The 27,994-nt window shown below is 47.8% G+C and overlaps 1 protein-coding gene across 4 annotated transcripts in view; it reads right to left on the bottom strand.

Annotated features, from left to right (window-relative positions):
• Positions 1-2,550: 2,550 nt before the first annotated feature.
• RIPOR2 (RHO family interacting cell polarization regulator 2) overlaps positions 2,551-27,994 on the bottom strand; it is a 622,104-nt gene continuing 596,660 nt past the window's right edge. For 3 of the 4 annotated variants that reach the window (XM_086965454.1, XM_086965456.1, XM_086965455.1), the window contains exon 22: positions 2,551-5,781. In XM_086965454.1, the coding sequence (XP_086821580.1) occupies positions 5,687-5,781 (95 nt within the window). In that variant the 3' untranslated portion in view covers positions 2,551-5,686. The remainder of the gene's footprint in view (positions 5,782-27,994) is intronic. The other variant, XM_086965457.1, reaches the window with a different exon arrangement.

Here is a 27,994-nt window from a genome sequence, read left to right as displayed (position 1 = left end):
ACAAAGGGCATGCATGTGTTTTCTGTTTTTGATTCTGCAGGCACATATTGTAACAAACACTGTTAGTGTTCCCACACTTGTTTGAATACACTCCTTTGCATCACTTTAGACTCTGAATGTAAATGTTCATGTCATTGGATAGGACCGGGTCAGAGACAGAGGTTAGCCCCAGAGACTTGTGGTCTGCAGTACCCAGATCAGAATGATTGTTGAACACTCCCTTGATGAGAAGGAACTGATGAGGCAGCAGAAGCATACTTATGACCTCCATGTGGTGATTCTGTGAAGATTCTTCTTTTTTAGCCCCCCTCTTTGGGTGCGGGACTGGCTGACTTGTCATCACAACTTTTAGCAGCTTAATGTGTCGTGTGGTTATATCTCGGATCCTAATTCAATATTCCCGATTTATGCCCTTGTGAGGTTATAATCAATAATATCCTGATAAAGGCATAAGAATCAGATCCATATTCAGTAATTGCCCATGCAGTCCAAAGCACAGCACGGCTACTCCCATTGACTCATAGAAAGCACAACACGTTCTTTAAACAAACCAAGCCTCCAGCAGCCTGGGAAAATCCCCCCTGCTTTTGTTTTGATTTGAACAAGAACTCCTGAAGTCCAGAAAGAACTGTTAGTTCTTAGTGACGTCTTATGTCCAACCTTACGTCAAACCCGGCACCTTCCAGGTATAAAATACCAAGAGTTGCCTTAAGCAAACACACGGTGGTTTGGAGCAGAGCGGCCATCTACTTGCCCGAGAGCCCAGCTGATGCGAGAGCCCACGGAAGCCGCCCCTCCCGTTTGACGCGCTGAGAGAGACACTGTCTTTTTCTCCAGCCGAGAAAATCCAGCTTCGGTGTTTCCAGCCTACCGTTGCGGGTTGCTGGGAGATCGAGTCCTGAAGAAAGAGATACCAGACCTCCCACATTCTATTACCAAGGTACGGAGCTGACTAAACCCTTAAGAGAATTCTTGATGCAGATTCTTGGCAAAATAATCTTAAACCACTTAACTTAAACTGCTACTTACTAATCCCTTCCCATGTATTAGGCTTAGGTTCGGTACACCGGGGTAGGCTTAGTTAGAAGCACCATTTGAGTACGTTAGTTAATGTATTTATGTATGTATATATTTTATCCATTTTAAAGTATTATATGGCTAAGAAACCATATCAATGCTTTTACAGTATTATTTCATAATACTACTTTTACTGTACACACTTTACTTAATGATAAGTATTGCAATTGTGGCAATTCATTTCTCTTGCATGAGAAAGAAGACTGCTCAATAAATAACACCTTTTATTGAAAACGCCCGTCTCTCTATTTCTCTGCACTCTGGTGAAACTAAGTATGCACGGTTGACTGAGTTAAATAGCTGTCTATTGTTTTCACACGACTCTAGAGATACACTCTTATTCTGAGGGAGCAAAGTTGTCATGTTTATGCGGTTGTCGGAAACTGAATCCCTTCTTGTCTGAGCCAGGGAAGTTTATCCCTCCATATTCCTTCAAGAAAGTTTCTAGTGACCTCTGAGCTAGCTGGTGCAAACCTAAATTAAGTTTAACATAGTCAGTAGAGACCTAGATGACCTCAGTCCTACGTCTACACTGCTGTTTATGTTATTCCAATGCGCATAGCCTATTGGGAAAATAGGAACTACACTACAAATGGGTTCAGTTAAAGCATCCTTTGTTTCACCCCGATTGGTGGTGTTTCCTTCACTTCAAGTGTTAGATGCAGGACTCTTTTGTTTATTTGTGTAAGTTTTCTTGAGGTGAACCAAGGCCCTCTTCCCTTGGACTCACCCTTTTGGGGAGATTCTGAACTGCTGTACCTTGTGAAGATGACTTAAAGGGCAGGGTGGCCCAGGAGAATCCGCAATCCAGTGTCTCGGATTCAACTTTGTCATTGTCAGTCCAGTTCTTGGGATGAACTCCACCTCTACGAGGGTAGTGTCCTTGTTTGTGCACTCTTGCTGGTCGCCGGAGCTCTTTCCAGACACTGCGGTGAAGGTCCACAGCTGGAGCTCTGTAGGTCTGCCCTGCTTGGCTGCAAGCAGCACATTAACAGAAATTTTGCCAGAATGTTTTCACCTTTCTCACGCTCTGACACTCACCTGCAAGATTTCACCCAAACGTACATATGTAGGTACTAGCGCATTCATGTCTCAGCCCAAGCACATCCAAAGACCCATTCTCCCGTCCTGGCATGGACACCTTGTTTTCCCCATACTAACTATGGCAACTTCAAAATACCTATGGGACTATGGAATAGACATATCCAAACATGGGAGCTGGTCTCGTACTCTCTGATATGGGTAGGGACAAGTCGTCTACAAGCCCAGTATAAATGGGTGCTAAGACAATATACTTCAGAGAATACATTCTAAAAAGTGACTAATGACGGAACACACACACACACACATATACTATGTATTTGTTACAGTAGAGCAATTTAAATGTAGCACTGTCTACAGATGTATTCTCTGATCAGTCCATTTAGCTTGCTACGACAGCCACACATTGCAACAAATATGTTTGACATTGAGTTAGCATTTCAAAAATAGTCTTTATTATAACTTTACGCAAAACTGGCAATGGAGAAACGAGGCAAGGGAGGGGCACGCGTACCACAGAACTAAAACTCATAAAATAAGCACACCTTGCGGGAGACAGATACAGCTAATGCAAGCTGACTGGGTGTACATAAGGTGACGAAGGCAAGGTTCATAAACATTTAGCCAGCTGATAAAACTAATTTCTGACCCCGTTTTTGGGTATGCCTGTAGATCAGAGGAAAGGAAATATTGATTGGGTTTCTCTATATATTGTATGCCAGCACCTGCAAACAAAAACTGGTCACAATCTTATTGTACCTTTCTGATTCGACAAAGTGTTTTCACCTGAAAAAAGAGAGGAGTTGGCCAAGAGCCTTCGGATTTGGCCTGCTGCAGAGTTTTTAAATAAAGAGCCACATGATTGCACTTTCTGTCAAAGAAATAGAAGCATATTCTGCCCACGAAATAATTGAACAACTCAAAACTGTACAAATATCACCAAAAAGTGGGCACATATATCAATATTTATATTAATATACAAATATATGTACAATAGAACATTCACAGTCTAAACCTCTGCCTAAAAACCTGCCCGGCAAAAATACAGCCTTTTCAAAAGTGTTTGCAAACATGTAGCAATTCCTCATTATATTACATTTGCCCCCGAATTGCACCTTATTATGAAAATTTAAAAGAAAAACACACTTATGGCCTAGAACATCAGACGAACTCAAAATATATTAATCCACAGGCGTGGGGTTTCATTTTCCTATGCTGAACTCGCTCATGTGGTGCAGTGCCCGTGGCCACATCAAAAGGGCTACCAAGGTGTCAAACAAGCCCTGTTGCAACACAGTCAATGATGCTGTGAAGAGACTGCAGCTCGGGGCTCTTCCAGAAATCACTTTAATCAAGTCCTGTGTGAGCACCATTGTCGGCCAGTCCGACTTGGGATATTGTTCAAAACGCTGCCACTGGTCCCAGGGCCAGGGTTCCAACCTGTCCTGGAGTTGTCTTAGTACACTGCCAGCAGAGTACTCATTGTGCCAATGAATGAGGCAGCTAATCAAACAGAGGTGGAATTACAGTCGGGAAAGGGTCTGCAGCCTAGTGGGAGAAGCCATTGCATCAGAATCCCCTACCTATTCGACTTAGAATTAACCTAACGACCTTGAACTCACCCACAGCTAAAGGGTCTAAATTTTAGAGCAAGCCTGCATGTGCTTGAAGGGTAGGGGTCAATGGTACTCGGTAAGATTCAAATTTCACCAAATTCCTTTATCTGGTATTTTACTTGCGTAGAAAGATGTCTGCATAACTGACAGAAAAATTGTCTGCGCTGAAAAACATCAGTACAAGACAGCATCAATGTAAGTGAAATGGGTTGAACACGACTCAACAGTACAAATACTACTCTGGATGATTTTAAAGGCTGGGCTCAAGTGCCCCTTTGGAGTAGACCAATGAAGCAGCTTTAAAATTTGTTTCAGAAACTAAATCCTGGCTTTGAAATGTATTTCTAAAACTAAAACCTATACCTTAATCAATAAAAACATAAAAGTAGAACTACTTGGTTTATTCAATGTTCTAGCACAGGAAAATAATTTCCAGTACTCTGTACCATTGATGTGTATTTCTAAGCAGAAGACTGAAAAGCAAACATAAAACTGCTTGATGTCTAAACATTAAAAAAAAATACTGATTTTGTGAATCATGTCCCTATCATGAGGCAGAAGTAGGCGGTCTTGAACCAGGCTTATTCAGTAAGCGACAACAATGCTGAAGAACCTAAGCAAATTTCTCATTGATGAATAAGTAATATACCTTTGGTAAAGCTCTTTGCGCTGGATACTCTTTCTAACTACAGATTTCTGACCTTGTAAAATTCCCCAACTACCAGACTGGGACAGTAAATTCTTGCAATAGCTCCTGTGTGCCGACAGATGAAACCATTAACCTACATTGTGAATATGCCCCAACGTTGGACGCCAACATGAACTCCATAAATGTGTAAACCCTCCATGCTACCAGTTGAATCCGCAGACATCCAACCCCCAGTATGGCAAAGTATAGCTAAAAGAACTGATTTTTGCACAGGAAGATTCCAGACCCTCACTTGGGAAATCTTTATTGCCCAAGCGTCCTCTCCACAGAATGGGAAGGGGGGCGAGCGGTGAAGAATGTGGTTATATGAAGGAGCCTAGCATAGACAAGAAAGAGTGTTATTTAAGATAACTTATTATTTTCAGGGGGACTTCTAACCTTGAATTCCTCACCTTATGATGTAATACTAAAGCAATGCCCACCCGCCCTCCATGGAGGTGGCTCTGGAGAGTGGACTTTACACGAGGATGCCCTGCAGAACCGAAACAGCAAAATGACTTTCTCTGTGACCTTGTGAATTGATGTAGTGCCAGGAGAAAGCATGGACAGATGCACACATGGATGACTTGCACATGTCCAACATAATGTAATAATGCCCTGAGATAATGCCGTATTAGTGGCCTTTTCCACCGGTCAATGTGCAGGAGCGATTGAAGAATTTCTGCATCCAGTCTGGCAGTATTGGAGAGTCATAAGATGAAGAATATGTGGTTATACGTACCATTCACAAGAAATATGATGTGACCATATTAGCAAAACAAGTATTAGAATTCCTGTGTAAAACCCCCAAGGAAAGTGGACTCTGAAGAGACTAAAAAACATGTACAACGAAAGTAATCATCTGTGTCCCCTGCCTTTCCCTTGAAACAATATTATGCTTTTCGGTTTCACACAACAGCAACAAAAGTATACATTTAACAAAAGAGAAAAAAAACGTATTTCATATGTTCCAAAATATGAATGAGCGTGTGTGTCTATTGCCAGACAGCTCCAGAACTTAGAAACAGTGCATGTCATAGGTCCCCTGTTCAGGTAGTCCATCATACACTTTTGAGCAAAAAGGTGGGAGAAATGTTGCGGGTGGACTTGAGAAAGGTATTACGTAATTTAGCAAAGATCAAAGTGTTTGAAGACCATCTTCCTGGCATGCTTTTGAAGCCTTTTTAATCTGCAGAATGTAATGATGTCTCATTGGCCAGGTCTGCTGTTAATACTGTTAAGAGTGGACAAGAGCCGCAGGTCGCTAAAAAGCAGCAGCAGTTCCGCGTCGACCTCCGACTTTAACCATTTCTCCAGGGACTTCATCCAGTCTCTCATATGCTATGCGGCCATCTTCTCCTATGAAGAAAATGCAAAAAAAAAACAATGAGCTAGAAACACTGGATCGTTGCATGGCTAGTAGGTAAACATTAGGTTGTTTTAGTCCAGCATTTATAAAGCACAGATGTAGGAAGCTGGCTCCGTATATGCTATACCAAAAGAAGGTATAGCGTGCACGGAGTCCAGTGGAACCCCAAAGGTAGTCAGAGGTAAAATTAGATAGAATCTTAATCTTTCTATTTGTGGTAGTGTGGGCAAGCTGTAAGGCTTTATCATAGGGTAGTGTTAAGCATTTGTTGTACACACTCAGGCAACAATTTGTTTGCATCAAAATATTATTTAGTTATTTTATTTCTAGAACCAAGCCAAGTCTGGTGCAGGTAAGTGAAATAATACTTTGCAATATCGTATGGAGTGTTTTACAGTTGAATGCAGGTTCAAATGCAGTTAGTTGAATTACAGGTAAGTCAACAGTCTGAAATTTCTTTTTAGTTACTTTGCAGATTACTATGTATGCTACTTTTTAGATTACTTATTCAGATTACTTTTGAAATCATGCTGAGACATCTCCTAGACAAAAGTCAAGTCAAGTCAAATAATTTATATAGCGCGCTACATACCCAGAGGGTCTCAAGGCGCTTGAGGAAGGGTGGGGAATTACTTGTCGAATATCCAAGTTTTAAGTTGCTTTCTGAATGCTAGGTGGTTCTGAGTGAGGCGAAGGTGAGTGGGAAGTGAGTTCCAGGTTTTAGCTGCCAGGTAGGAGAAGGATCTTCCTCCCATGGTGGTTTTGTTGATGCGAGGTACAGCAGCAAGGGCTTGGTTGGAGGAGCGTAGTTGGCGGGAGGGGGTGTAGAAGGAAAGTCATGTGTTGAGGCATTCGGGTCCAAGTTCGTAGAGTGCTTTGTGTGCGTGGGTTAGGAGGCGGAATGTTATCCTCTTATTGACGGGGAGCCAGTGGAGGTTTTTCAGGTGACTAGAAATGTGGTCTTTACGCGGGATGTCTAGTATGAGTCTGGCTGATGCGTTCTGGATGCGTTGGAGTTTTTTCTGAAGTTTTGCGGTGGTACCGGCGTATAGGGTGTTACCCTAGTCCAGGCGGCTCGTGACCAATGCGTGGGTGACCGTTTTTCTAGTTTCGGTGGGGATCCAGCTAAATGTTTTTTTGAGCATGCGAAGGATGTTGAAGCAAGATGATGAGACGGCGTTGACTCGTCTGTTCATCGAGAGTGAGGAGTCCAGGATGATGCCCAGGTTCCGTGCGTGGTCCGTCGGGATGGGTGCTTTTCCAAGGGCCTCTGGCCACCAAGAGTCATCCCAGGCGGAGGGGGAGGTACCTAAGATAAGGACTTCTGTTTTGTCCGAGTTCAGTTTCAGACGGCTGTGCTTCATCCAATCGGCTACTTCTTTCATTCCTTCATGTAGGTTGGTTTTGGCGGTGTTCGGGTCTTTGGTGAGTGAGAGGATCAGTTGAGTGTCATCAGCGTAGGAGATGATGTTGAGGTTGTGTTGGCGTGCGATGGTTGCGAGGGGGCTCATGTATACGTTAAAGAGGGTGGGGCTGAGTGAAGATCCTTGTGGCACGCCGCAAATGACTTCAGTGGCCTCTGACTTGAATGGTGGGAGGCGGACTCTCCGAGTTCTTCCGGTAAGGAACGAGGTGATCCATTCCAGTGCTTTTCCTTGGATTCCGATGTTTCTGAGGCGTGTAGGAGGGTGCTGTGACAGACTGTGCCGAAGACTGCGGAGAGGTCAAGGAGGATGAGGGCGACTGTGTCTGCATTGTCCAGTAGAGTTCGAATGTCTTCTGTTGCTGCGATGAGTACGGTCTCAGTGCTGTGTTTTGCTCGGAAGCCGGACTGTGAGGGGTCGAGGGATTTGTTGGTTTCGAGAAAGGCGGCGAGCTGGTTGTTGACAGCTTTCTCGATGACTTTGGCCGGGAATGGTAGGAGTGAGATGGGGCGGTAGTTTTTGAGTTCGGTGGGGTCAGCTGTGGTTTTTTTCAGAAGGGCGCTGAGTTCGGCGTGTTTCCAGCTTTCCGGGAAGGTGGCGGAGTTGAGGGAGCAGTTGATGACGTCTCGGAGATGTGGTGCTACGATGGAGTCTGCTTTGTTGAAGATATGGTGAGGGCATGGGTCTGTGGGGGATCCTGAGTGAATGGAGTTCATCAAGCAGATGGTGTCCTCAGTGGAGATAGGGTTCCAGTCATTAAGGATGTTCAAGGGGGGTGAGGGTACGGCAGAAGGTTGGGAGGGTTGGTCTCCGGGTTGGTTGTCGAAACTGTTGTGGATGTCTGCGATTTTGTTGTGGAAGAACGAGGCTAGGGAGTCGCAAAGGGTTTGAGAGGGAGTGATGTCGTTGGAGTTGGCTGAGGGGTTGGTAAATTCTTTGACGATGTTGAATAATTCCTTGCTGTTGTGGGCGTTGTTGTCTAGTCGGTCTTTGAATGCGGCTTTTTTGGCAGTCCGGATCAGTTGGTGGTGTGTGCGGGTGGCGTTTTTGAAGGCGTCCTTGGTGCTGGTGTTTGGGTCTTTTTTCCAGGCCTTCTCAAGGGAGCGACAGAGTTTCTTGGATTTCTTAAGATCATCGTTGAACCAGGGGGCGTTTTTGCTGCCTAGTTTGATTTGATGTTTTTTCAAAGGTGCTAGGTTGTCGGCGCTGTTGGTGAGCCATTGAGTGAGGTTAATGGCTGCTTGGTTGGGGTTCGAAGAGTGGGCAGGGGGGTTTTGAAGAAGCGATGAGGAGATCTGGTCGATGGTGATTTTGTTCCAGTTTCTTCGCAGGGTAGGTTGAGGATGGTTGTGGGTTGTGGTCTTTTTGTAGACAAAGTGAACGCAGCTGTGGTCTGTCCAATGGAGAACTATAGTGTGACTGAAGGAGATATGTTTGCTGGATGTGAAGATGGGGTCGAGTGTGTGACCTGCGTAGTGAGTGGAGGTGTTAACAAGTTGTTTGAGTCCAAGGTTGGCGAGATTGTCCAGAAGGGTGGTGGCGTTGCGGTCGTTGCTCTTCTCCAGGTGAAAATTGAGGTCTCACAGTAGAATGTAGTCCTCGGAGGGGAGGGCGTGTGGGATGATAAAGTCAGTGATGTCATCACTGAATTGTGCACGGGGTCCAGGTGGCCTGTAGAGGAGGGTGCCTCTGAGTGTGGTCTTGGGGTCGATGTGGATCTGGAAGTGAAGGTGTTAGGCGCTAGCGAGGTTGACGTCTGAGCTGGTTGAGATGCGGATGGAATTCTTGTGGACGATAGCGATGCCTCCTCCTGTTTGGTCGGTGCGGTCCTTACGGATGATCTTGTAGCCTTCCGGGATGGCAATGGTGATGTCTGGGGCAGAAGAGGCGTTCATCCATGTTTCTGTTAGGAAGGCGACGTCCGGAGCGATGGTGTCTAGTAGATTCCAAAGGTCGATGGCGTGTTTGTGGACCGAGCGGGTGTTGAGCAGGATACATTTTAGGTGGTTGGCGTCAGATCTCTGTTTGGTGTTCGTGGATGTGGGGTTGGACTTGGTGCTGTCATACTTGCAGGAGTTGCATGAGAAGGGTCCATGGGTGTGTCCAGAAGCGGTTTGGGCGCAGTTGAGTCGGCCGGGGTTTAGGGCTAAGAGGGTGGAGGTGTCGTATGTAATGCGGGCGGGGTGGGTGGTACGGGGGCCAGGGGGTCTGGCGCTGGGCGCGGTCCAGGCGCGGACGGGCGCAGACGGGCTTACCTTTGGCGCACCTTCGGCGCGCATGGGGCGCGACCGCTGCGCGTGACCGCTGCGCGGATGTGCATCTGTCATAAGTGGATAGTGGATAGGGGAGGGGCGAGGGAGGGTCAGCAGGAAAGGCGGGAGCGGGGTGGAGACCCGGGCAGGGCGAGACAATAACAACAAACAACAAAATGGCCGGCGGCCTTACACGGAGTTGTACTATAGTTAAGCAATGACACAGTGCAGAACGACTATTATTATAATGCAAGCCAGCAGTACAAATGTTCAATTACAGTGAGAGCAGCGGGGGTGCGCTATCGAGATGCAAAGCAATTATGCAAATTCGGCAATATCGGTAACTGCAGCGGGGGTGCGCTATTAATATGCTAATAAACAGCACAAATACGGCAATATCGGTCAGCTATCTCAATGAGAGCAGCGAGGGTGCGCTGAGATACCAGGCTGTGAGGTGAGGCGAGGCAGGTCAGGGAGCAGCGTGCTGGAGCAACCGCGTCAGCAGATAGCAGGACGTTTAGTACATATGCAGTTTTTCAATATTCCATACAAACCAACTCCACACAGAACAATTTTCAAGAAAAGCAGTCAATGCAATCCCATGGAAGGAAATGGACTGATCGGTTTACAGATAAGTAGTTATTTTTGGGAGTTAATATTCTGGCGTTAGAACCAGGGTTCCCCCAGGGTCACGGATGCACTCTTGAAACACCCTCAGCGGCACTAGGGCGGCGGGGTGCAGAATGCTGAGGCCCAATGTTATCCAAAGGGGGTTAGGGGGCCTCCGGTTGGTGGCTGCTCATGAGCAGACCACAAGGTTGTGGGTGCAAAGCTTCTGGTGTTAGGCTCTGGACAAAGGGGCAACAGAGTTAGCACCGAAAGTACACCCGCAGGGGCGGCTCGGTGCAGGGTGCTGTTTTGGCATTGGGTGCCCTGCTGTTTTCAATGGGGATTCTCCACTTTCAACAAAGACTGTAGGCTTGGGGATGAAGATCTTCTTGAGGTGACCACTGGTTGGGAGAGGTACGATGGGATGCCTGGGGATGCTGGGAGACGGTCAGTTGGACCACCCAAGGCCTTGGGACGTTGTGGACAGGGGTGTCTTTAGGTGTTGGGTTTTCTTACCAGATCTGGTCAGAGATCACCAGATCTTGGGTCCGGATCACCGGGGCGACCTCGGCGTGGTGTTGGGCCACTCAAACTCAGGCCGTGAGCATCAGGTGCAGAGTGGTGCAGACTTGCGGTTTTGGCCAGTCAGTCTGTGGGTGAGCAAATCCAGTTCTCACAGGAGACAAAATCTTGGGTTTGGAAGGCAGGGCAGGTCCTTCAGGTTCTTGAGGGTTGCTGGCTAGAGGACACACTGGGCGCTGAAGCAGGTTCGAGGTGCGGACAGGCTGGTATGGCTGGGGCCAAGTCAGTGGGTGTACTCCTCTTTTTAGTTCAGCACGACTTCTTCTGTCACTCTTCTCTTCTTCTTGTTTGTCCTTGTCTGAGGAAGCAAGGTTCAGGGTTGCCCCTAAATACTAGTTTTTGGGGTGTTACAGGTAATTAATGGTCGGGACCAATGGGTCCTTTCCTTGGGGTGGATATACCCCCTATTATGCCACTCTCCAGTGGGAGGGGGTATATGACTCTCTCTGGTTGGCTGGGTCCACCCATCTGCAAGATGGTGGGGACTGAGGGCTGTGCTTCAACTCGCCTCCCACACCTGAGGGGTGGGGTTGGCAAAGGTGGGCACACCTTCCTTCCTCACTTGGTTTTCCCGCTGATTCTCCTGCCCAAAGTGGGGGGGGGGGGGGTGAGCCGGAGGGAGCCAGTTGCTGGAAGCAGCAAAGGGCTGGGGTAGCTCACAAAGGTGGCAAGCCTTTGAAGCTCACCCTGCGTGATCCCTGCCCATCCTGAGGGAGGAGGCTTGGCCCCTCGTCCCAGAATGTGCATTGTTTCAGACCCCCAAGAGCAGCAGACTCTCGACTCAGGGGTCCAGAACATGTCTGGTGGTGGCAGCTGGAGAGCAGCCACTCATCCAGGACACTAGAGTTAGTTCGTTTTTCAGGGGGCATCTCTAAGATGCCCGTTGCATGCATTTTTCTAAATACCCTCACTGGCATCAGTGTGGGTTTAATGTGCTGAGAAGTTTGATGCCAAACTTCCCAGTTTTCAGTAAAGTCATTATGGTGCTGTGGAGTTTGTAATGAGAAACACACAGCACCACATACTCTTGATTTTATTTTATTTGAGATTTATAGAGCAATGGTACCATTTACAAGGGACTGACATGAGGCCAAAGAGTGCCAATTGGGTTTTGTTTTAATGCCGATTTTGGGAAAGAACATAGGCCCTGGGTACCTGATTAGCAGGAACCCAGGGCACACTCAGTCAAAGTACATCTACAATTTGGCAAAAAGTGGGGGCATCCATGCAAAAAGAGGGCACTTTCTTACTAGAAACTGTGTCTTAGTACTGTGCACACCCCATGAAAACATTTCCTACATATTTTCACTATTTTTCAGGTGGAAAGACAAGCATAAAGCAATTCTGCTCTGGCCAGTTACCAATACCCTACAAACCTGACCACCAAGCTAATGTTCTTTAAGAAATCATGAGCCCCCCAACTATGAAACAGCAGGTCTGTGGCCCTACTCAACAAGACAGCCATACTCTGGACCAGGTCTTCTCCAACTTGGACCTAGCAGTGTCTCAACCCACTCCCCTTCCTTGGTCTGATCACTACCTCATCTCTTTTGTGTGGCCTCAGACTAGAAACACACCACTTTTAAAGGACCACTCTCTATCTTCCTACCATACTTAGCATAAGCTACAGCTGACGTTATTAACCGTGCTCTTTCAATGAATACTCCAGCCCTGACCGGCGGTGTTGAGGAAGACACTGCACGCCTGGACAGTAGTCAACGTATTAGCCCCCATTAAAAAGAAATCTCAATGTAGGTTACACCCCTCTGCTCCCTGGTTTAACGATGAGCTCAGAGAATGCAAGAAACATTGAAAACAGCTCAAAAGGGTATGGAGACGCACATTCCATCCTGAAGATAAAGGTAAATATAAGATTGCACTGAAAGATTATCTCAGGAAGCTGTCCCTAGCTAAAAAGTCCTTCTTTGATATCAGGATCAAGGAAGCCGATAAAAAAGCAAAGGAACTTTTTTAAATTGTAAACTCCTTTCTACGCCATTTTAGCTCTAGAGTATGCACACCAAAGGCTGAGTGGTGTGAGGAACGTGATACTTTTTTCTCTGTAAAAATCAAGACCATTCAGAACAGCTTCCAGAATAGTGCCCAAACTCTCCAAATACAGACCTGTGCTAACAATGGTAGCCCAATCTATTAATTTGACAGTGAACAACATATTTAACATCTCTATGGCAACGGGCATAGTTCCAAAATCGGCAGCTGATCCCAAACATGCAGGAATTTATAGGCCCATCTCCCTTCTCCCTGCCTTCTTGAAGATTCTGGAAAAGGAAGTCAATTACCAACTCTCCCTAGTCAATCCGGCTTCCGACCTCATTTCAGCATGGAGACCGTGCTTCTTGAAGTGGTCGAACACATAAGGAACACTCTAGACTCAGGGGGGGCAAGGCCATCCAGATACTCCTGCGACCCTTGACCCTGCTCTCAGGCAGGTCGCTCCCCACGCCGCACAGCACCACCTGTATGTCGCTGCCCTAAGCCCGCTGCTGCAGGTTCATGGTCGCTAGCTCTTGCGCTCTCTCTGCCCCGATTTTCCTCGTTAACCCTACCATGGCTGTTCTTGCATTAATTTGTTGTATTTAATTTTTTTTCCGTTTTTGTACTGTTGGCCTGTTATTGTGCTCTTTTCTTGCCTTCTGTACACCCCGCCCGCTCTACCCTCTGGCTTTCCCACCACTGTGTCCCCTGCGGCCCGGCCCCCCGGCCTCCCCTCATATGGAGGCCGCTGCGCTGCCGCACCAAAGGCATGCCTAAGACAAGCCCATCTGCGCCTGGGCTGTGCCCAGCGCATGGCCCCGCGAACGCCACGACACACAACACCGCCACGACGCCAGCGCCCTCCATGCACTCAACACCAGACAACTGCACACCTGCTTCCTGGCCGCCTCGAAGCACACCAAAGGGCCCTTCTCCTGCCGGAACTGCAGCTTCACCAGCCTCCGAGCTGCCAATCCACCAACTGGGACAGGACACAACCACCTCGGATGCATACTACTGAACACCTGCTCCGCACGCAAACAAGCCGTTGAACTCTAGAACCTACTCGTCACATCCTCCCCGGACTTCGCCTTCCTGACAAAGACCTGGATGAATGCCTCCTCAGCACCAGACATCACCATAGCCATCCCGGACAGCTACAAGATTACCGGCAGGGACCGCACCAACGGAGTAGGAGGTGAAATCGCCATCATCCACAAGAACACCCTCAGGGTCGCGACCAGCACCAACGACACCCTCAGCACTGCTAAACACCTGCACTTCGAGATCCAGACTGATCCCAACACCACCCTCAGAGGAACTCTTGTCTACAGAACCCCCAGACTCCGGCCTACGTTCAGCGACTCCATTGTCAGCACGCCCGACCTTCCCTACACTGACTACATCCTCCTCGGTGACCTGAACTTCCATCTCGAAAACAACAACGACACCAACTTCACCACCCTGATTGACAACCTTGCCAACCTTGGACTCAGACAGCTCATCACATCGCCCACCCAATCTGCCGGCCACACGCTTGATTCCATGTTCTCCACAAGCCCGCACATCACCTTCACCCACACCCACACCTCCGAACTCCACTGGACCGACCACCGCTGCATCCACTTCACCTTCCAGAAACCCACCACGCACCACTGTACTCAACAGATTCCCCGTCGCAGCTGGAGCAAAATCACCAAAGACCAGCTAAACACCACCCTCGCCCGAAGCCCTCCCACCGACCCCACCCATGCTGACACCGCCGCCACAACCTCAGACGCTAGATCGACAACTGCACCAACACCCTCGCCTCGATCAAGAAACCCCCCAACAGACACACTAACAAGAAAGCCAGCTGGTTCACAGCAGACCTCCAAGCAAAACTGCTGTACACTAGAGAAGAAATGGCACCTTAAACGGACACCAGACAGCCACGCAGCCCACAAGAACGCCATCCGCAGACACCATCACCTCATCAGAGCCGCCAAAAAGGCCTCCTTCAAGGACTGACTTGACAACAACGCACACAACAGCAAAGAGCTCTTTAACATCATGAAAAACTCTCCAACCCCAGCTCCAACTCCAACGACATCCCACCATCACAAGACCTATGAGACTCCCTCGCAACCTTCTTCCATCGCACAATCAAAACATCCTGGACAGCTTCGACAACCTGACTGCCCCAACAACCACCGACACCTCAGACCCCACGGTCACCGCCCACATCGATCCCCTGCTCACCTGGACCAACATAAACGAGGACACCATCAAAATCATGAACACCATCCATCCCGGCTCTCAGTCAGACCCATGCCCACACCACATCATCAACAAAGCTATCTCCACCATCGCACCTCATCTCCGCAAAGCCACCAACATCTCCTTCGAGATTGCGACCTTCCCGGGCAGCTGGAAGCCCGCCGAGATCAATGCCTTACTGAAGAAACCCAAGGCGGATCCGAGGGACCTCAAGAACTTCCGGCCCATCTCCCTGCTCCTGTTCCCGGGGAAGGTCATCGAGAAGGCCATCAACAGACAGCTGACCCGCTACCTCGAGGAGAACAACATCCTGGATCCGTCCCAGTCTGGGTTCCACAGCAACCAGAGTACTGAGACTGCCCTTATCCCCGACAACATCAGGGCCCTGCTGGACAACGGCGAAACCGCGGCCCTCATCCTCCTGGACCTATCAGCCACCTTCGATACTGTCTGACACCACACCCTACGCACATGCCTCCACAACGCAGGGATCCGGGACAAGGCTCTGAAATGGACCCCTTCCTTCCTCTCTGGCAGAACCCAGAGCGTCCGACTCCCCCTTTCTGTTCCGAAGCCTCTGAGATCATCTGCGGCGTACCCCAAGGATCATCCCTCAGCCCGACACTGTTCAACATCTACATGGAACCGCTCGCCCATGTCGCCCGACTGCACGACCTCAACATCATCTCCTACACCAACGACACCCAGCTGATCCTCTCCCTCACCATGGACCCCCTCACCGCCAAAACCAACCTCCAGGAAGGAAAGAAAGCCGCCACCGAGTGGATGAAGATCAGCCGTCTGAAGTGGAACTCAGACAAGACAGAGGTCCTCATCCTCGGCTCCAGCCCCTCTGCCTGGGATGACTCCTGGTGGCCGTCCGCCCTGGGAGCAGCAACGACACCCACCGACCACGCACGCAACCTGGGGTTTATCCTCGACTCAACACTCTCCATGACCAAGCCAGTCAACGCCGTCTCGTCCTCCTGCTTCAACACCCTCTGCATGCTCCACAAGATCTACAGATGGATCCCCACCGAAACTAGAAGAATGGTCACCCAGGCCCTCGTCAGCAGCAGACTGGATTATGGAAACGCCCTCTACGCAGGAGCCTCGGCCAAACTCCTGAAACGACTACAACGGATACAGAACGCCTCCGCTCACCTGATCCTCGACATCCCGCGCCACAGCCACATCACACCACATCTGAGAGACCTGCACTGGCTTCCCGTCAGCAAGAGGATCACCTTCAAGCTCCTCACTCACGCACACAAGGCGCTCCACAACACCGGACCGGAATACCTCAACAGACGACTCACCTTCTACACCCCGAACCGACAGCTCCGCTCCGCCGACCTCGCCCTCGCCACCGCCAACCCCCTCATCCGAAGAGCGACCACCGGCGGCAGATTGTTCTCCCACCTTGCCGCCAAGACATGGAACACCCACCACATCCTCCTTCGGCAGGCCCGGGACCTACTAACCTTCAGGAGGCTTCTCAAGACCTGGATTTTCAAACAGTAGCAACACTCCCCCACCCCCAGCGCCTTGAGACCCTCACGGGGGAGTAGTTCGCTTTACAATGTTCTGATTGATTGCTTGGACCTAATGGCGGCCTTCAATATCGTGCCCCAATCCAGGCTGCTTGAGTGCCTTCAAGAAATAGGGATCAGACAATTGGCCTTAAATTGTCTGTCATCATTTCTGGACAAACCTACTCAGGAAATATGGCTACCTCCTCACACTTCACAAGCCAGAACCCTGCCTGTGGGCATTCCACAGGGTTCGGCTCTTAGTCCCACCCTCTTTAATATGTATCTGATGCCCATGGCTCCTCATGCTGAGTCCCTGGGTGCAAAAGTCTTCTTCTACGCAGATGACATGCAGTTTCTTATTGCCTTTAAAAAGGGAAATGACTTCGATGGAAAGTTTATCTGTCGGTGTCTAGCCAGGGTGTTCCATTGGCTGGAAGTGCACCATCTGAGGTGCAACCTCGATAAAACCGAAATGGTGATTTTCTGAGATGTCCCTCATAATTTAGTGAAAACCTGCTGGCCGAGTGATATACCGCACCCTGGCTCCCCCCAAAATTGTGTAAAGAACTTACGGATTAAAATTGACAGCTCCCTCTCCTTCCAACCACAGATTCAAGCCCTCACTGGCTCCTGCTTCAGCATGCTCCGCATACTAAAAAATTGGTACCTCTTCTATCATTCTATCAGAGTCGGCTGGGAGAAAGGTAGTGTCTGCCCTGATTATGATGAGACTTGACTAGGGGAACACTCTATCTTGGTCTCCTTGACTATCTCCTTAACAGACTGCAGGTGGTGCCGAACAAGGCGGCGAGACTGCTACTCCGACTCACACCTAGGTCTCACCTTTCTCCTCATTTGAGGGCCCTCCACTGGCTCCCTATAAAAAAGAGGGATGTCTTCATGGCTATGGTCCTAATGCATAAGGCCATGCATGACATGGGCACGGTCTATCTCAGAGAGAGGATCATTTAATATATTCCAGCACACACCTTGCGCTCTTCCTCTATGCACTTTGCAAGAGTGCCCTGCATCAACCGCCTTAGAATTGGCGGGAGACCTTTTTAAGGTCTCGCCTGCGCTAATGCGCTTGCGCATTGCTCCGGTGAGATTATAGTAAGCGGAAAAGAAAAGTCTACCAAAACGGCTGCGGATCACATTCAGTTCATGTGATCTATGCGCGTGCACACAATATCGCCAGCCACATAACACACCACCATTTGTCTGTGCCTCCGCATCAGACTTCAAAGGCTGCCGCTCCCCCGCCCCCCCCGTGCACATCGCAGACCACCATTTGTCTGTGCCTCAGCATTAGACTTCAGAGGCTGCCCTTCCCCCGCCCCGCCACAGCAATGCCGAGAGCTTGTTTCTTGACGAAAGTGAAAGCCTACCGTGCTTTTTTACAGTAGCCTTGCTCCTCAAATGCTGTTGCTGTGTTGCCATCTCTCTAGGGACACTCAGCTTGAAAACACTTGACTTGTTAGCTGCAATGCTACATCTGCTATGCTTTGCCTCTAGACACGTTGATCCCTCGCAGACTGTGCTGACTCTGCCCCTCCTGATTCTGAAACTGACCAACGCAGTCACCATGCAGTCTCTTCTCTCTGTCTTATGATGTATGCCCTGCCTCCATTTACAAAGGACCCTCACCCTCACACCTCTTCACCCTCAAACACCCTCACACACCCTCACAACTATCACCCTCACCCTCACACCCCCTCACTCACCCTCACAACCTCACTCACCCTCACCCCCTCACACACCCTCGCCCTCACACACCCTCGCCCTCACACACCCTCGCCCTCACACACCACATCACTCAGGAACACCACCACATCACTCAGGGACACCACCACATCACTCAGGGGCACCACCACATCACTCAGGGACACCACCACATCACTCAGGGACACCACCACCACATCACTCAGGGACACCACCACCACATCACTCAGGGACACCACCACCACATCACTCAGGGACACCACCACCACATCACTCAGGGACACCACCACCACATCACTCAGGGACACCACCACCACATCACTCAGGGACACCACCACCACATCACTCAGGGACACTACCACATCACTCAGGGACACTACCACATCACTCAGGGACACCACCACATCACTCAGGGACACCACCACATCACTCAGGGACACCACTCAGGGGCACCACCACATCACTCAGGGGCACCACCACATTACTCAGGGACACCACCACATCACTCAGGGACACCACCACATCACTCAGGGGCACCACTCAGGGGCACCACTCAGGGGCACCACCACATCACTCAGGGACACCACCAAATAACTCAGGAACACCACCACATCACTCAGGAACACCACCACATCACTCAGGAACACCACCACATCACTCAGGGACACCACCACATCACTCGGGGGCACCACCACATCACTCTGGGGCACCACCACATCACTCGAGGACACCACCACATCACTCGGGGACACCACCACATCACTCGGGGACACCACCACATCCCTCGGGGACAGCACCACATCACTCGGGGACACCACCACATCACTCGGGAACACCACCATATCACTCGGGGACACCACCATATCACTCGGGGACACCACCACATCATTCGGGGACACCATCACATCACTCCGGAACACCACCACATCACTCAGGCCCACCACCACATCACTCCGGGACACCACCACATCACTCCGGGACACCACCACATCACTCCGGGACACCACCACATCACTCGGGACCACCACATCACTCTGGGACACCACCACATCACTCGGGGACACCACCACATCACTCAGGGACACCACCACATCACTCAGGGACACCACTCAGGGGCACCACCACATCACTCAGGGGCACCACCACATTACTCAGGGACACCACCACATCACTCAGGGACACCACCACATCACTCAGGGGCACCACTCAGGGGCACCACTCAGGGGCACCACCACATCACTCAGGGACACCACCAAATAACTCAGGAACACCACCACATCACTCAGGAACACCACCACATCACTCAGGAACACCACCACATCACTCAGAGACACCACCACATCACTCGGGGGCACCACCACATCACTCTGGGGCACCACCACATCACTCGAGGACACCACCACATCACTCGGGGACACCACCACATCACTCGGGGACACCACCACATCACTCGGGGACACCACCACATCCCTCGGGGACAGCACCACATCACTCGGGGACACCACCACATCACTCGGGAACACCACCATATCACTCGGGGACACCACCACATCATTCGGGGACACCATCACATCACTCCGGAACACCACCACATCACTTGGGGACACCACCACATCACTCAGGCCCACCACCACATCACTCCGGGACACCACCACATCACTCCGGGACACCACCACATCACTCGGGACCACCACATCACTCTGGGACACCACCACATCACTCGGGGACACCACCACATCACTCGGGGACACCACCACATCACTCGGGGACACCACCACATCACTCGGGGACACCACCACATCACTCAGGGGCACCACCACATCACTTGTTCCTATTTGGGTCCAATCAACTGGAACAAACTTCCAGTCGACCTTCGCTCAGCAGACAACCTGGACATCTTCAAGAGGAAGTTTAAGACCTGGCTCTTTAAATAGTCAACCTGGTGCCCAGTCGATTGCACACTGCCTAAGCGCCTGGACACTCTGCTGAGTTTCTGCGCTCTTTACAAACCAGATTAACATAATATAACAATTCTTGATATCACCCCCAACACATACTTAATGCAGACGTTCATCCCTGAACACATACTCAATGCAGACATTCATCTTTGAACACATACTCAATGCAGACATTCACCCCTGAACACAAACTCAATGCGGACATTCATCCCTACCACATACTCAATGAGGACATTCATCCCTTACATACTCAATGCCGACATTCATTCCTGAACATAAACTCAATGCAGACATTCATCCCTGAACAGATACTCAATGCAGACATTCATCCCTGAACACAAACTCAATGCAGACATTCATCCCTGAACACAAACTCAATGCCGACATTCATCCCTGAACACATACTCAGTGCAGACATTCATTTCTGAACACATACTCAGTGCAGACAATCATTCCTGAGCACATACTCAGTGCAGACATTCATCCTTGAACACATACTCAATGCCGACATTCATTCCTGAACACAAACTCAATGCCGGCACTCATCCCTGAACACATACTCAGTGCAGACATTCATTCCAGAACACATACTCAGTGCAGACATTCATTCCTGAACACATACTCAATGCACACATTCATCGCTGAACGCATACTCAGTGCAGACATTCATCCCTGAACACATGCTCAATGCAGACATTCATCTTTGAACACATACTCAATGCAGACATTCACCCCTGAACACAAACTCAATGCGGACATTCATCCCTACCACATACTCAATGAGGACATTCATCCCTAACATACTCAATGCCGACATTCATTCCTGAACATAAACTCAATGCAGACATTCATCCCTGAACAGATACTCAATGCAGACATTCATCCCTGAACACAAACTCAATGCAGACATTCATCCCTGAACACAAACTCAATGCCGACATTCATCCCTGAACACATACTCAGTGCAGACATTCACCTCTGAACACATACTCAGTGCAGACATTCATTTCTGAACACATACTCAGTGCAGACAATCATTCCTGAGCACATACTCAGTGCAGACATTCATCCTTGAACACATACTCAATGCCGACATTCATTCCTGAACACAAACTCAATGCCGGCACTCATCCCTGAACACATACTCAGTGCAGACATTCATTCCAGAACACATACTCAGTGCAGACATTCATTCCTGAACACATACTCAATGCACACATTCATCGCTGAACGCATACTCAGTGCAGACATTCATCCCTGAACACATACTCAGTGCAGACATTCATCCCTGAACACATACTCAATGCAGACATTCATCTTTGAACACATACTCAATGCAGACATTCACCCCTGAACACAAACTCAATGCGGACATTCATCCCTACCACATACTCAATGAGGACATTCATCCCTAACATACTCAATGCCGACATTCATTCCTGAACATAAACTCAATGCAGACATTCATCCCTGAACAGATACTCAATGCAGACATTCATCCCTGAACACAAACTCAATGCAGACATTCATCCCTGAACACAAACTCAATGCCGACATTCATCCCTGAACACATACTCAGTGCAGACATTCACCTCTGAACACATACTCAGTGCAGACATTCATTTCTGAACACATACTCAGTGCAGACAATCATTCCTGAGCACATACTCAGTGCAGACATTCATCCTTGAACACATACTCAATGCCGACATTCATTCCTGAACACAAACTCAATGCCGGCACTCATCCCTGAACACATACTCAGTGCAGACATTCATTCCAGAACACATACTCAGTGCAGACATTCATTCCTGAACACATACTCAATGCACACATTCATCGCTGAACGCATACTCAGTGCAGACATTCATCCCTGAACACATACTCAGTGCAGACATTCATCCCTGAACACATACTCAGTGCAGACATTCATTTCTGAACACATACTCAGTGCAGGCATTCATCTCTGAACACATACTCAGTGCATTCATTCATGAACACATACTCAGTGCATACATTAGTTCCGGAACACATACTCAGTGCAGACATTCATCCTTGAACATATACTCAATGCCGACATACATCCCTGAACACATACTCAATACCGACATTCATTCCTGAACACATACTCAGTGCAGACATTCATCCCTGAATACATACTCAGTGCAGACAGTCATCCCTGAACATACACTCAATGCAAACATTCATTCCTGAACACATACTCTGTGCAGACATTCATCCCTGAATACATACTCAGTGCAGACATTCATCCCTGAATACATACTCAGTGCAGACATTCATTCCTGAGCACATACTGAGTGCAGACATTCATCCCTGAATACATACTCAGTGCAGACAGTCATCCCTGAACATACACCCAATGCAGAAATTCATTCCCGAACACATACTCAGTGCAGACATTCATCCTTGAATACATACTCAGTGCAGACATTCATTCCTGAACACATACTCAGTGCAGACATTCATCCCTGAACACATACTCAATGCCGACATTCATCCCTGAACACATACTCAATGCCGACATTCATTCCTAAACACATACTCATTGCCGACATTCATTCCTGAACACATACTCAGTGCAGACATTCATCCCTGAATACATACTCAGTGCAGACAGTCATCCCTGAACACATACTTAGTGCAGACATTCATCCCTGAACACATACTCAGTGCAGACATTCATCCCTGAACACATACTCAGTGCAGACATTCATCCCTGAACACATACTCCGTGCAGACATTCATCCCTGAACACATACTCAATGTCGACATTCATTCCTGAACACATAGTCAGTGCAGACATTCATCCCTGAACACATACTCAGTGCAGACATTCATCCCTGAATACATACTCAGTGCAGACATTCATCCCGGAACACATACTCAGTGCAGACATTCATCCCTGGACACATTTTTCTTTGGCAACTCCAGTGTATATGCATGGCATGTAAGTACAGCACACATACATGCCAGTCTTTTATATCAAACACTGCTCTATGCTGCAGTACTTCACAAATGTATTCCTACACATATTACAGTATAGCAAGTATCATATGCTAAAGATGTTCCCTTGAATTGAAATCTAATGTTACTTTGGGTTATAAAAAAATGCGTGCACGTCAATACACACAGGTGCGACACAGATGTCAGTGGGAAGCGTTTAACTCACTCACCCACCACCCTGGTGAGTGATGTCTTTTAGTTGTTGCCAGGGTCCCTGCGGGCACCCTCTGCGACTAAAGTGGTGTCTTGACTTTAACTCATTGATAGTTTGAAGTTGTTTCAGTATTTGCATTTTTTTGCCGTACGTCATATAATTAGACTCAAAAGATGAGTCGTGAATAACCTATAGTAATGCAATCAAGGAAGCTGAAACCTTTTGTAACAAATTATCCTTGCATTCGGAGGCGCCAAGGTACTAAAGTTTTCAGTCAGGAATAAACGTCCACAAAAGCTAAAATACTCAAAAGAAATGAATAAAATAGCTTCTCGGCTGGTTCTTCACCAAAAATATTCTGGGAAAGTGTTGCATTGTGTTACTTCATACATGCATGCAGTCTAGAAAGCGTAGCCAGACACAGGTCTCTCAGGCCGGGGCTTACAAGCAGCAGCAGCCAGTCACGCACAGAGGGGAGGAGCTGTGAGACCGAGGTAAATACGGTCTGCCTGGAGTATAATGGCTTTGTGTCTCTAATCAGATCAGATCGGCGGCTGTTCCCGCTTTTGGCCTGGGGAGAGAGGGGTCATTGGACCTTGGCCAGGTATGGAACGGAAAGCGAAAAGGGCCAGTTGCAGAGATCCGCGTTTGTTGGATGACTAGTGGGGGAAGGGGTTGCAAGGGAGACACTCCGCAGGCTGCTTGGGTTGATAGCGTGTTGTGCTCACACATAGTTTACATTTCCCTACCCTACAATAGTCATAATAATAAACATGAAAAGCACTGTTAAGACGTGATCTGAGCCCCATCCAAACTCGAGAGGCAATTTTTTTCCAGGGTGAATACATGCTGCGCTCGAATAATATGTGCTGTTTTCACAACTGTGACCCCTAGCTTGCCCCGTCCTACCCATGCCACCCACTGCCTTTGTGACCCCTGCCTGTAGAGGTGGCAAAATTAGAGCCAAGAACATGGGTGCTCTGCATTTCTTATTATCTGTCTATTTTTCATTATACTAATAGAGAGAATAATATTATATTAGTGTAATAAACAAATAGAGCATACTTAGGCCCTATGGTGGCAGCTGTGGTATGCAGAAATGGTATTAAATGTATGTTGTATGCATGCGGATGAGAGTGTGTTTAAGTGAGAGAGAGTGTGCATGTGTGTGATAAAACGTTTCTGTATGTGTAAGCAAGTGTGAGTGAAAGTGAGTGGCAATCAAGTAAAAGGTAGTGAGAGAGATTTTGTGAGCTTGAGGCCCAGTTTACTGTTCTCTGACGAAAGGTAATGCAGCAAAAACGTTGCTGCACTGCCTTGAGTCAAAGGTTGGAAGAAAAATGTGCCACATCTAATAAGGCATGGTCTATATTTTTCTACTTCGTACGCTTAACACATTTTTGGCAGCCATGTCCCAATACACAGTCCCTTGTGCTAGAGTGCAAATTGTGCACATTTTCTGAATCATAGGTTTTGTATTTGAAGGGGTCCCTTCCAGTATATTTAAAAACTATGCTTTAAGGCTTTTCCCACTTTGTATGTCTGCTGTAAAATGCAGCGCCGTTGCAAAGTTGTAAAAACAAGAAGAAATGAAAACAATTCTCTTTATTACACCTGCCTCGAGAAAACACAAAATTGGGGTGGAAATTACTGTCTTACAATGCTTGTAGATATGGATTTGCATCAAAACTCCTGGGTGATTCCAAGAAAAAGTTCATGTATCATCCATCGAACGCCCCCTCGATTCAAAATAATGCAAAGCAGAGCATAGCACAACTTTAGGTTACTTAGTGGTATTATCTAACAGCAACTTTGTGATACTATTGAATGCAAATTATCAAACGTTGTCATGTCAGGGTCATGTGACATGCCCCTCTCAAAAAAATCATGGCCAGGGGTCATGTGATGTCACTTCCTGTAATGTCATTAAGGTGAACGCGTATGTGACGTCACTTCCACTACCCCAGGCATTTTTAGTGAATCCTCGCCCATATCTTCTTTCACAGCTCTCCCACTATACTGTGCATAAATGATAAATAAAACAATTATATTACAATAGCAGGGGCAGGTGAGTAAGAAAAGAGAAAGGTTTTTAACTGTGTTCAAAAAGCAAGCCTCATGTGCTTCTGCTCCATCCAAAAATGTCTGCCCCTTTTTTAATGCACTGACCAATCTCTTTAACGGATAATTAAGATGGCGAAGAATAAGGGAAACCGCTTACACAATGAGTACTTGTCATTACCCAGGGCCTGTGGTGTGACCGAGGGCTAAACTGAGGGTGGTGGTCAGGGGGGAGGTGTAAAGTGGGCTTGGGGAGGTCAGACCTGCAAACTAAAACAGAAATTTCACAGTGTGAGGAGTGGGGGCAGGGCCTTGTGCAGAGAAATAGCTAAGAAGCACATTTGTTTTTGCTCCAACTCAACCCCCTCCCACAAAAAAAGAAAATACTTGCTGAGACTGGGGCAGTTTACAGTGATTTTCAGCTCATTTACGCAGGTACTGTGCGATATCGGCTTCTCATCAAGTGAATGTGTAAAGAGGTGCCGATATTGTGTGTCCAACGGTGACACTGTGTGAGGTGGCAGGTCTTGGAAGTGAAGAATAGATATGGTATGAAGAGCAAGGTGTGGAGTTATTTTGAGGGTTTCATTCCACACTGCTCTACAAATAAATCCCCTAGTGTCTAGAAGAGTCACAGATTAGATAATATTGTGGGTTGCTGCACCCGAGCCGCTATCCTTCTACCGCACCCTGGGGTACCCCTCATCTGCAACGATGAGAGTGCCTAGAAACTGTGGAGTTCACTAAGGTAGCCTGAGACAAACTCCCAACCTCCATCCCTAAATATGCGAAAGTCAATCTTTTAGACATATGAGACTAGAGACCCGAGACATGAAACTAGGAGGACTCGATATTTAATACCGTCGTTTCCATGTCTGGACAGGATCCTCAGCACAGTGGTGTGAACAGTCCCTGAGTTTTACCATCAGAGCTACTCATGCCCCAGTCTTTGTGTAATTAGCAATAAGATAGAAACTATGGAATGCGACAACATGTTTTAATGAATCACAGCCTCCCCTTGCCTTGTGACAAATTGTGCGCTCTTGGGTACTCACTTTCTGAACATGTTTGTCTGCTCCCTGTACTCACTTTCTGAACATGTTTGTCTGCTCCCTTTTTTTTTTCTTCACAGCGATAGGAAACAATTATACAAAACACTGATAGTGTGTGATAAGAAAACCAGACTGTAACCCAACAATCATTTCAATGTACACGTGGGTGAGAGAACACCTAATTTCACAGTCCACTCACTGTAATATGGTGCTGTGAAAAAGTTACGACTCTTGAAACAAGAATCCCTGCACTGTGGTGATGGTACTCCGTTTTATGCAAATAGTTTGGTAATAACCCCATCATATTCTTCTTATAACTATGTCCCCTTAATTGTCATTATGTGATAGAGGTGGGTTCTTTTGGATTATCAAACCAAAAACAAACTGAACCTTCATGTGGCTTCTGTCGGCCATCCATACCCTAAATAAACGCACAAGATTTTGACACAAAGCTTTAACTTGTGATGTAAACGAGGGAGGGACAGAGTTTCACTTCTGGCGGTTGAATTGTACAATCTGAAACTATAAAAACAAATGGATCAATCCCGATGTTCACACTAAACTACATTGTGTGATCTTAGGCAATTGTTTTACTTGACCTTTCCTTCGGTTTCATCATTGACACATTTAGGAGCACCTTGAAATAGGAGAGTTCAGAATGTACGCTATACAACCCAGACCACATAGAGGGTGCACAGGACAACTGATATGCCTCTTGGTTCTCTAATGGCATTATTGTCTCGTTGAAGGGAGCTAGGAACGTTTTAAAGTTTATGTTTAAAAACTATTCCTATTTCCGGGAGCTGACTTGCCCCAAGTACCGACTCCTCCTGCGTCTAACAACGCCTGACCCCTCTACATAGGCTGGCCTTGTTCCTCGAACGACACTCAGCTCCGCGCGACGCCACATAGAAGGTAATAGACCGGGGGGAGGGGGGCGGGGGGTGGGTGGGTTGGGGAGGTCTACTTTATGGCTTCGTTTTCGTTCTATTCCTATTTCTACTTGGATTACCTGGGGTTGCATGCAGGGCAGTGATATATAATTGTATACCAAGGTGACAGAAATACACATTTTTATTTTTATTTTGAAGAAACGTTATCATGGTTTTACATTTGTTGCAAGATGGCTCTAAAAATGAAGGTGTTCCTGAAATTAAAGGGTGCAGGGCACCTTATTTGGTTCTCTTTCTTACTTCAGTTAACATGTAAATAAATGCTTGCCTTGTTTTACTATCTTTCTGAACATTAGTGCTCAGTCGAGTGCTGCTTTTCAGAAAGGGGACACATGAAAAGGTCAGGAGTGCTGCATGCTGCCCTGGGGCCTTACTTTGAGTATCTCTGGCTTAGCAAACCAAGACCACAAGTGTGCTTTGCTGCACTCAGCATCAAAGACGACAATTTGCTTGAAACATACTAAAGACCATTAGAACATTAACATATTATTTGGTGTAAGCATTAAGTCTGTAGGAACATTGGCCAAATCAAAGAAATGAATGGGTTTTAGCAAGCATCTCTCTTATAAGCTGTTGTGAATGCAACTGCCTTAGACAGTGATCACCTCTAAATCAGTTTAACT

The sequence above is a fragment of the Lissotriton vulgaris genome, chromosome 4_1 (assembly GCF_964263255.1).
Source record: "Lissotriton vulgaris chromosome 4_1, aLisVul1.2, whole genome shotgun sequence".
In the NCBI taxonomy this organism is placed as follows: Eukaryota; Metazoa; Chordata; class Amphibia; order Caudata; family Salamandridae; genus Lissotriton; species Lissotriton vulgaris.
This window is presented reverse-complemented; position numbering and strand designations above follow the sequence as displayed.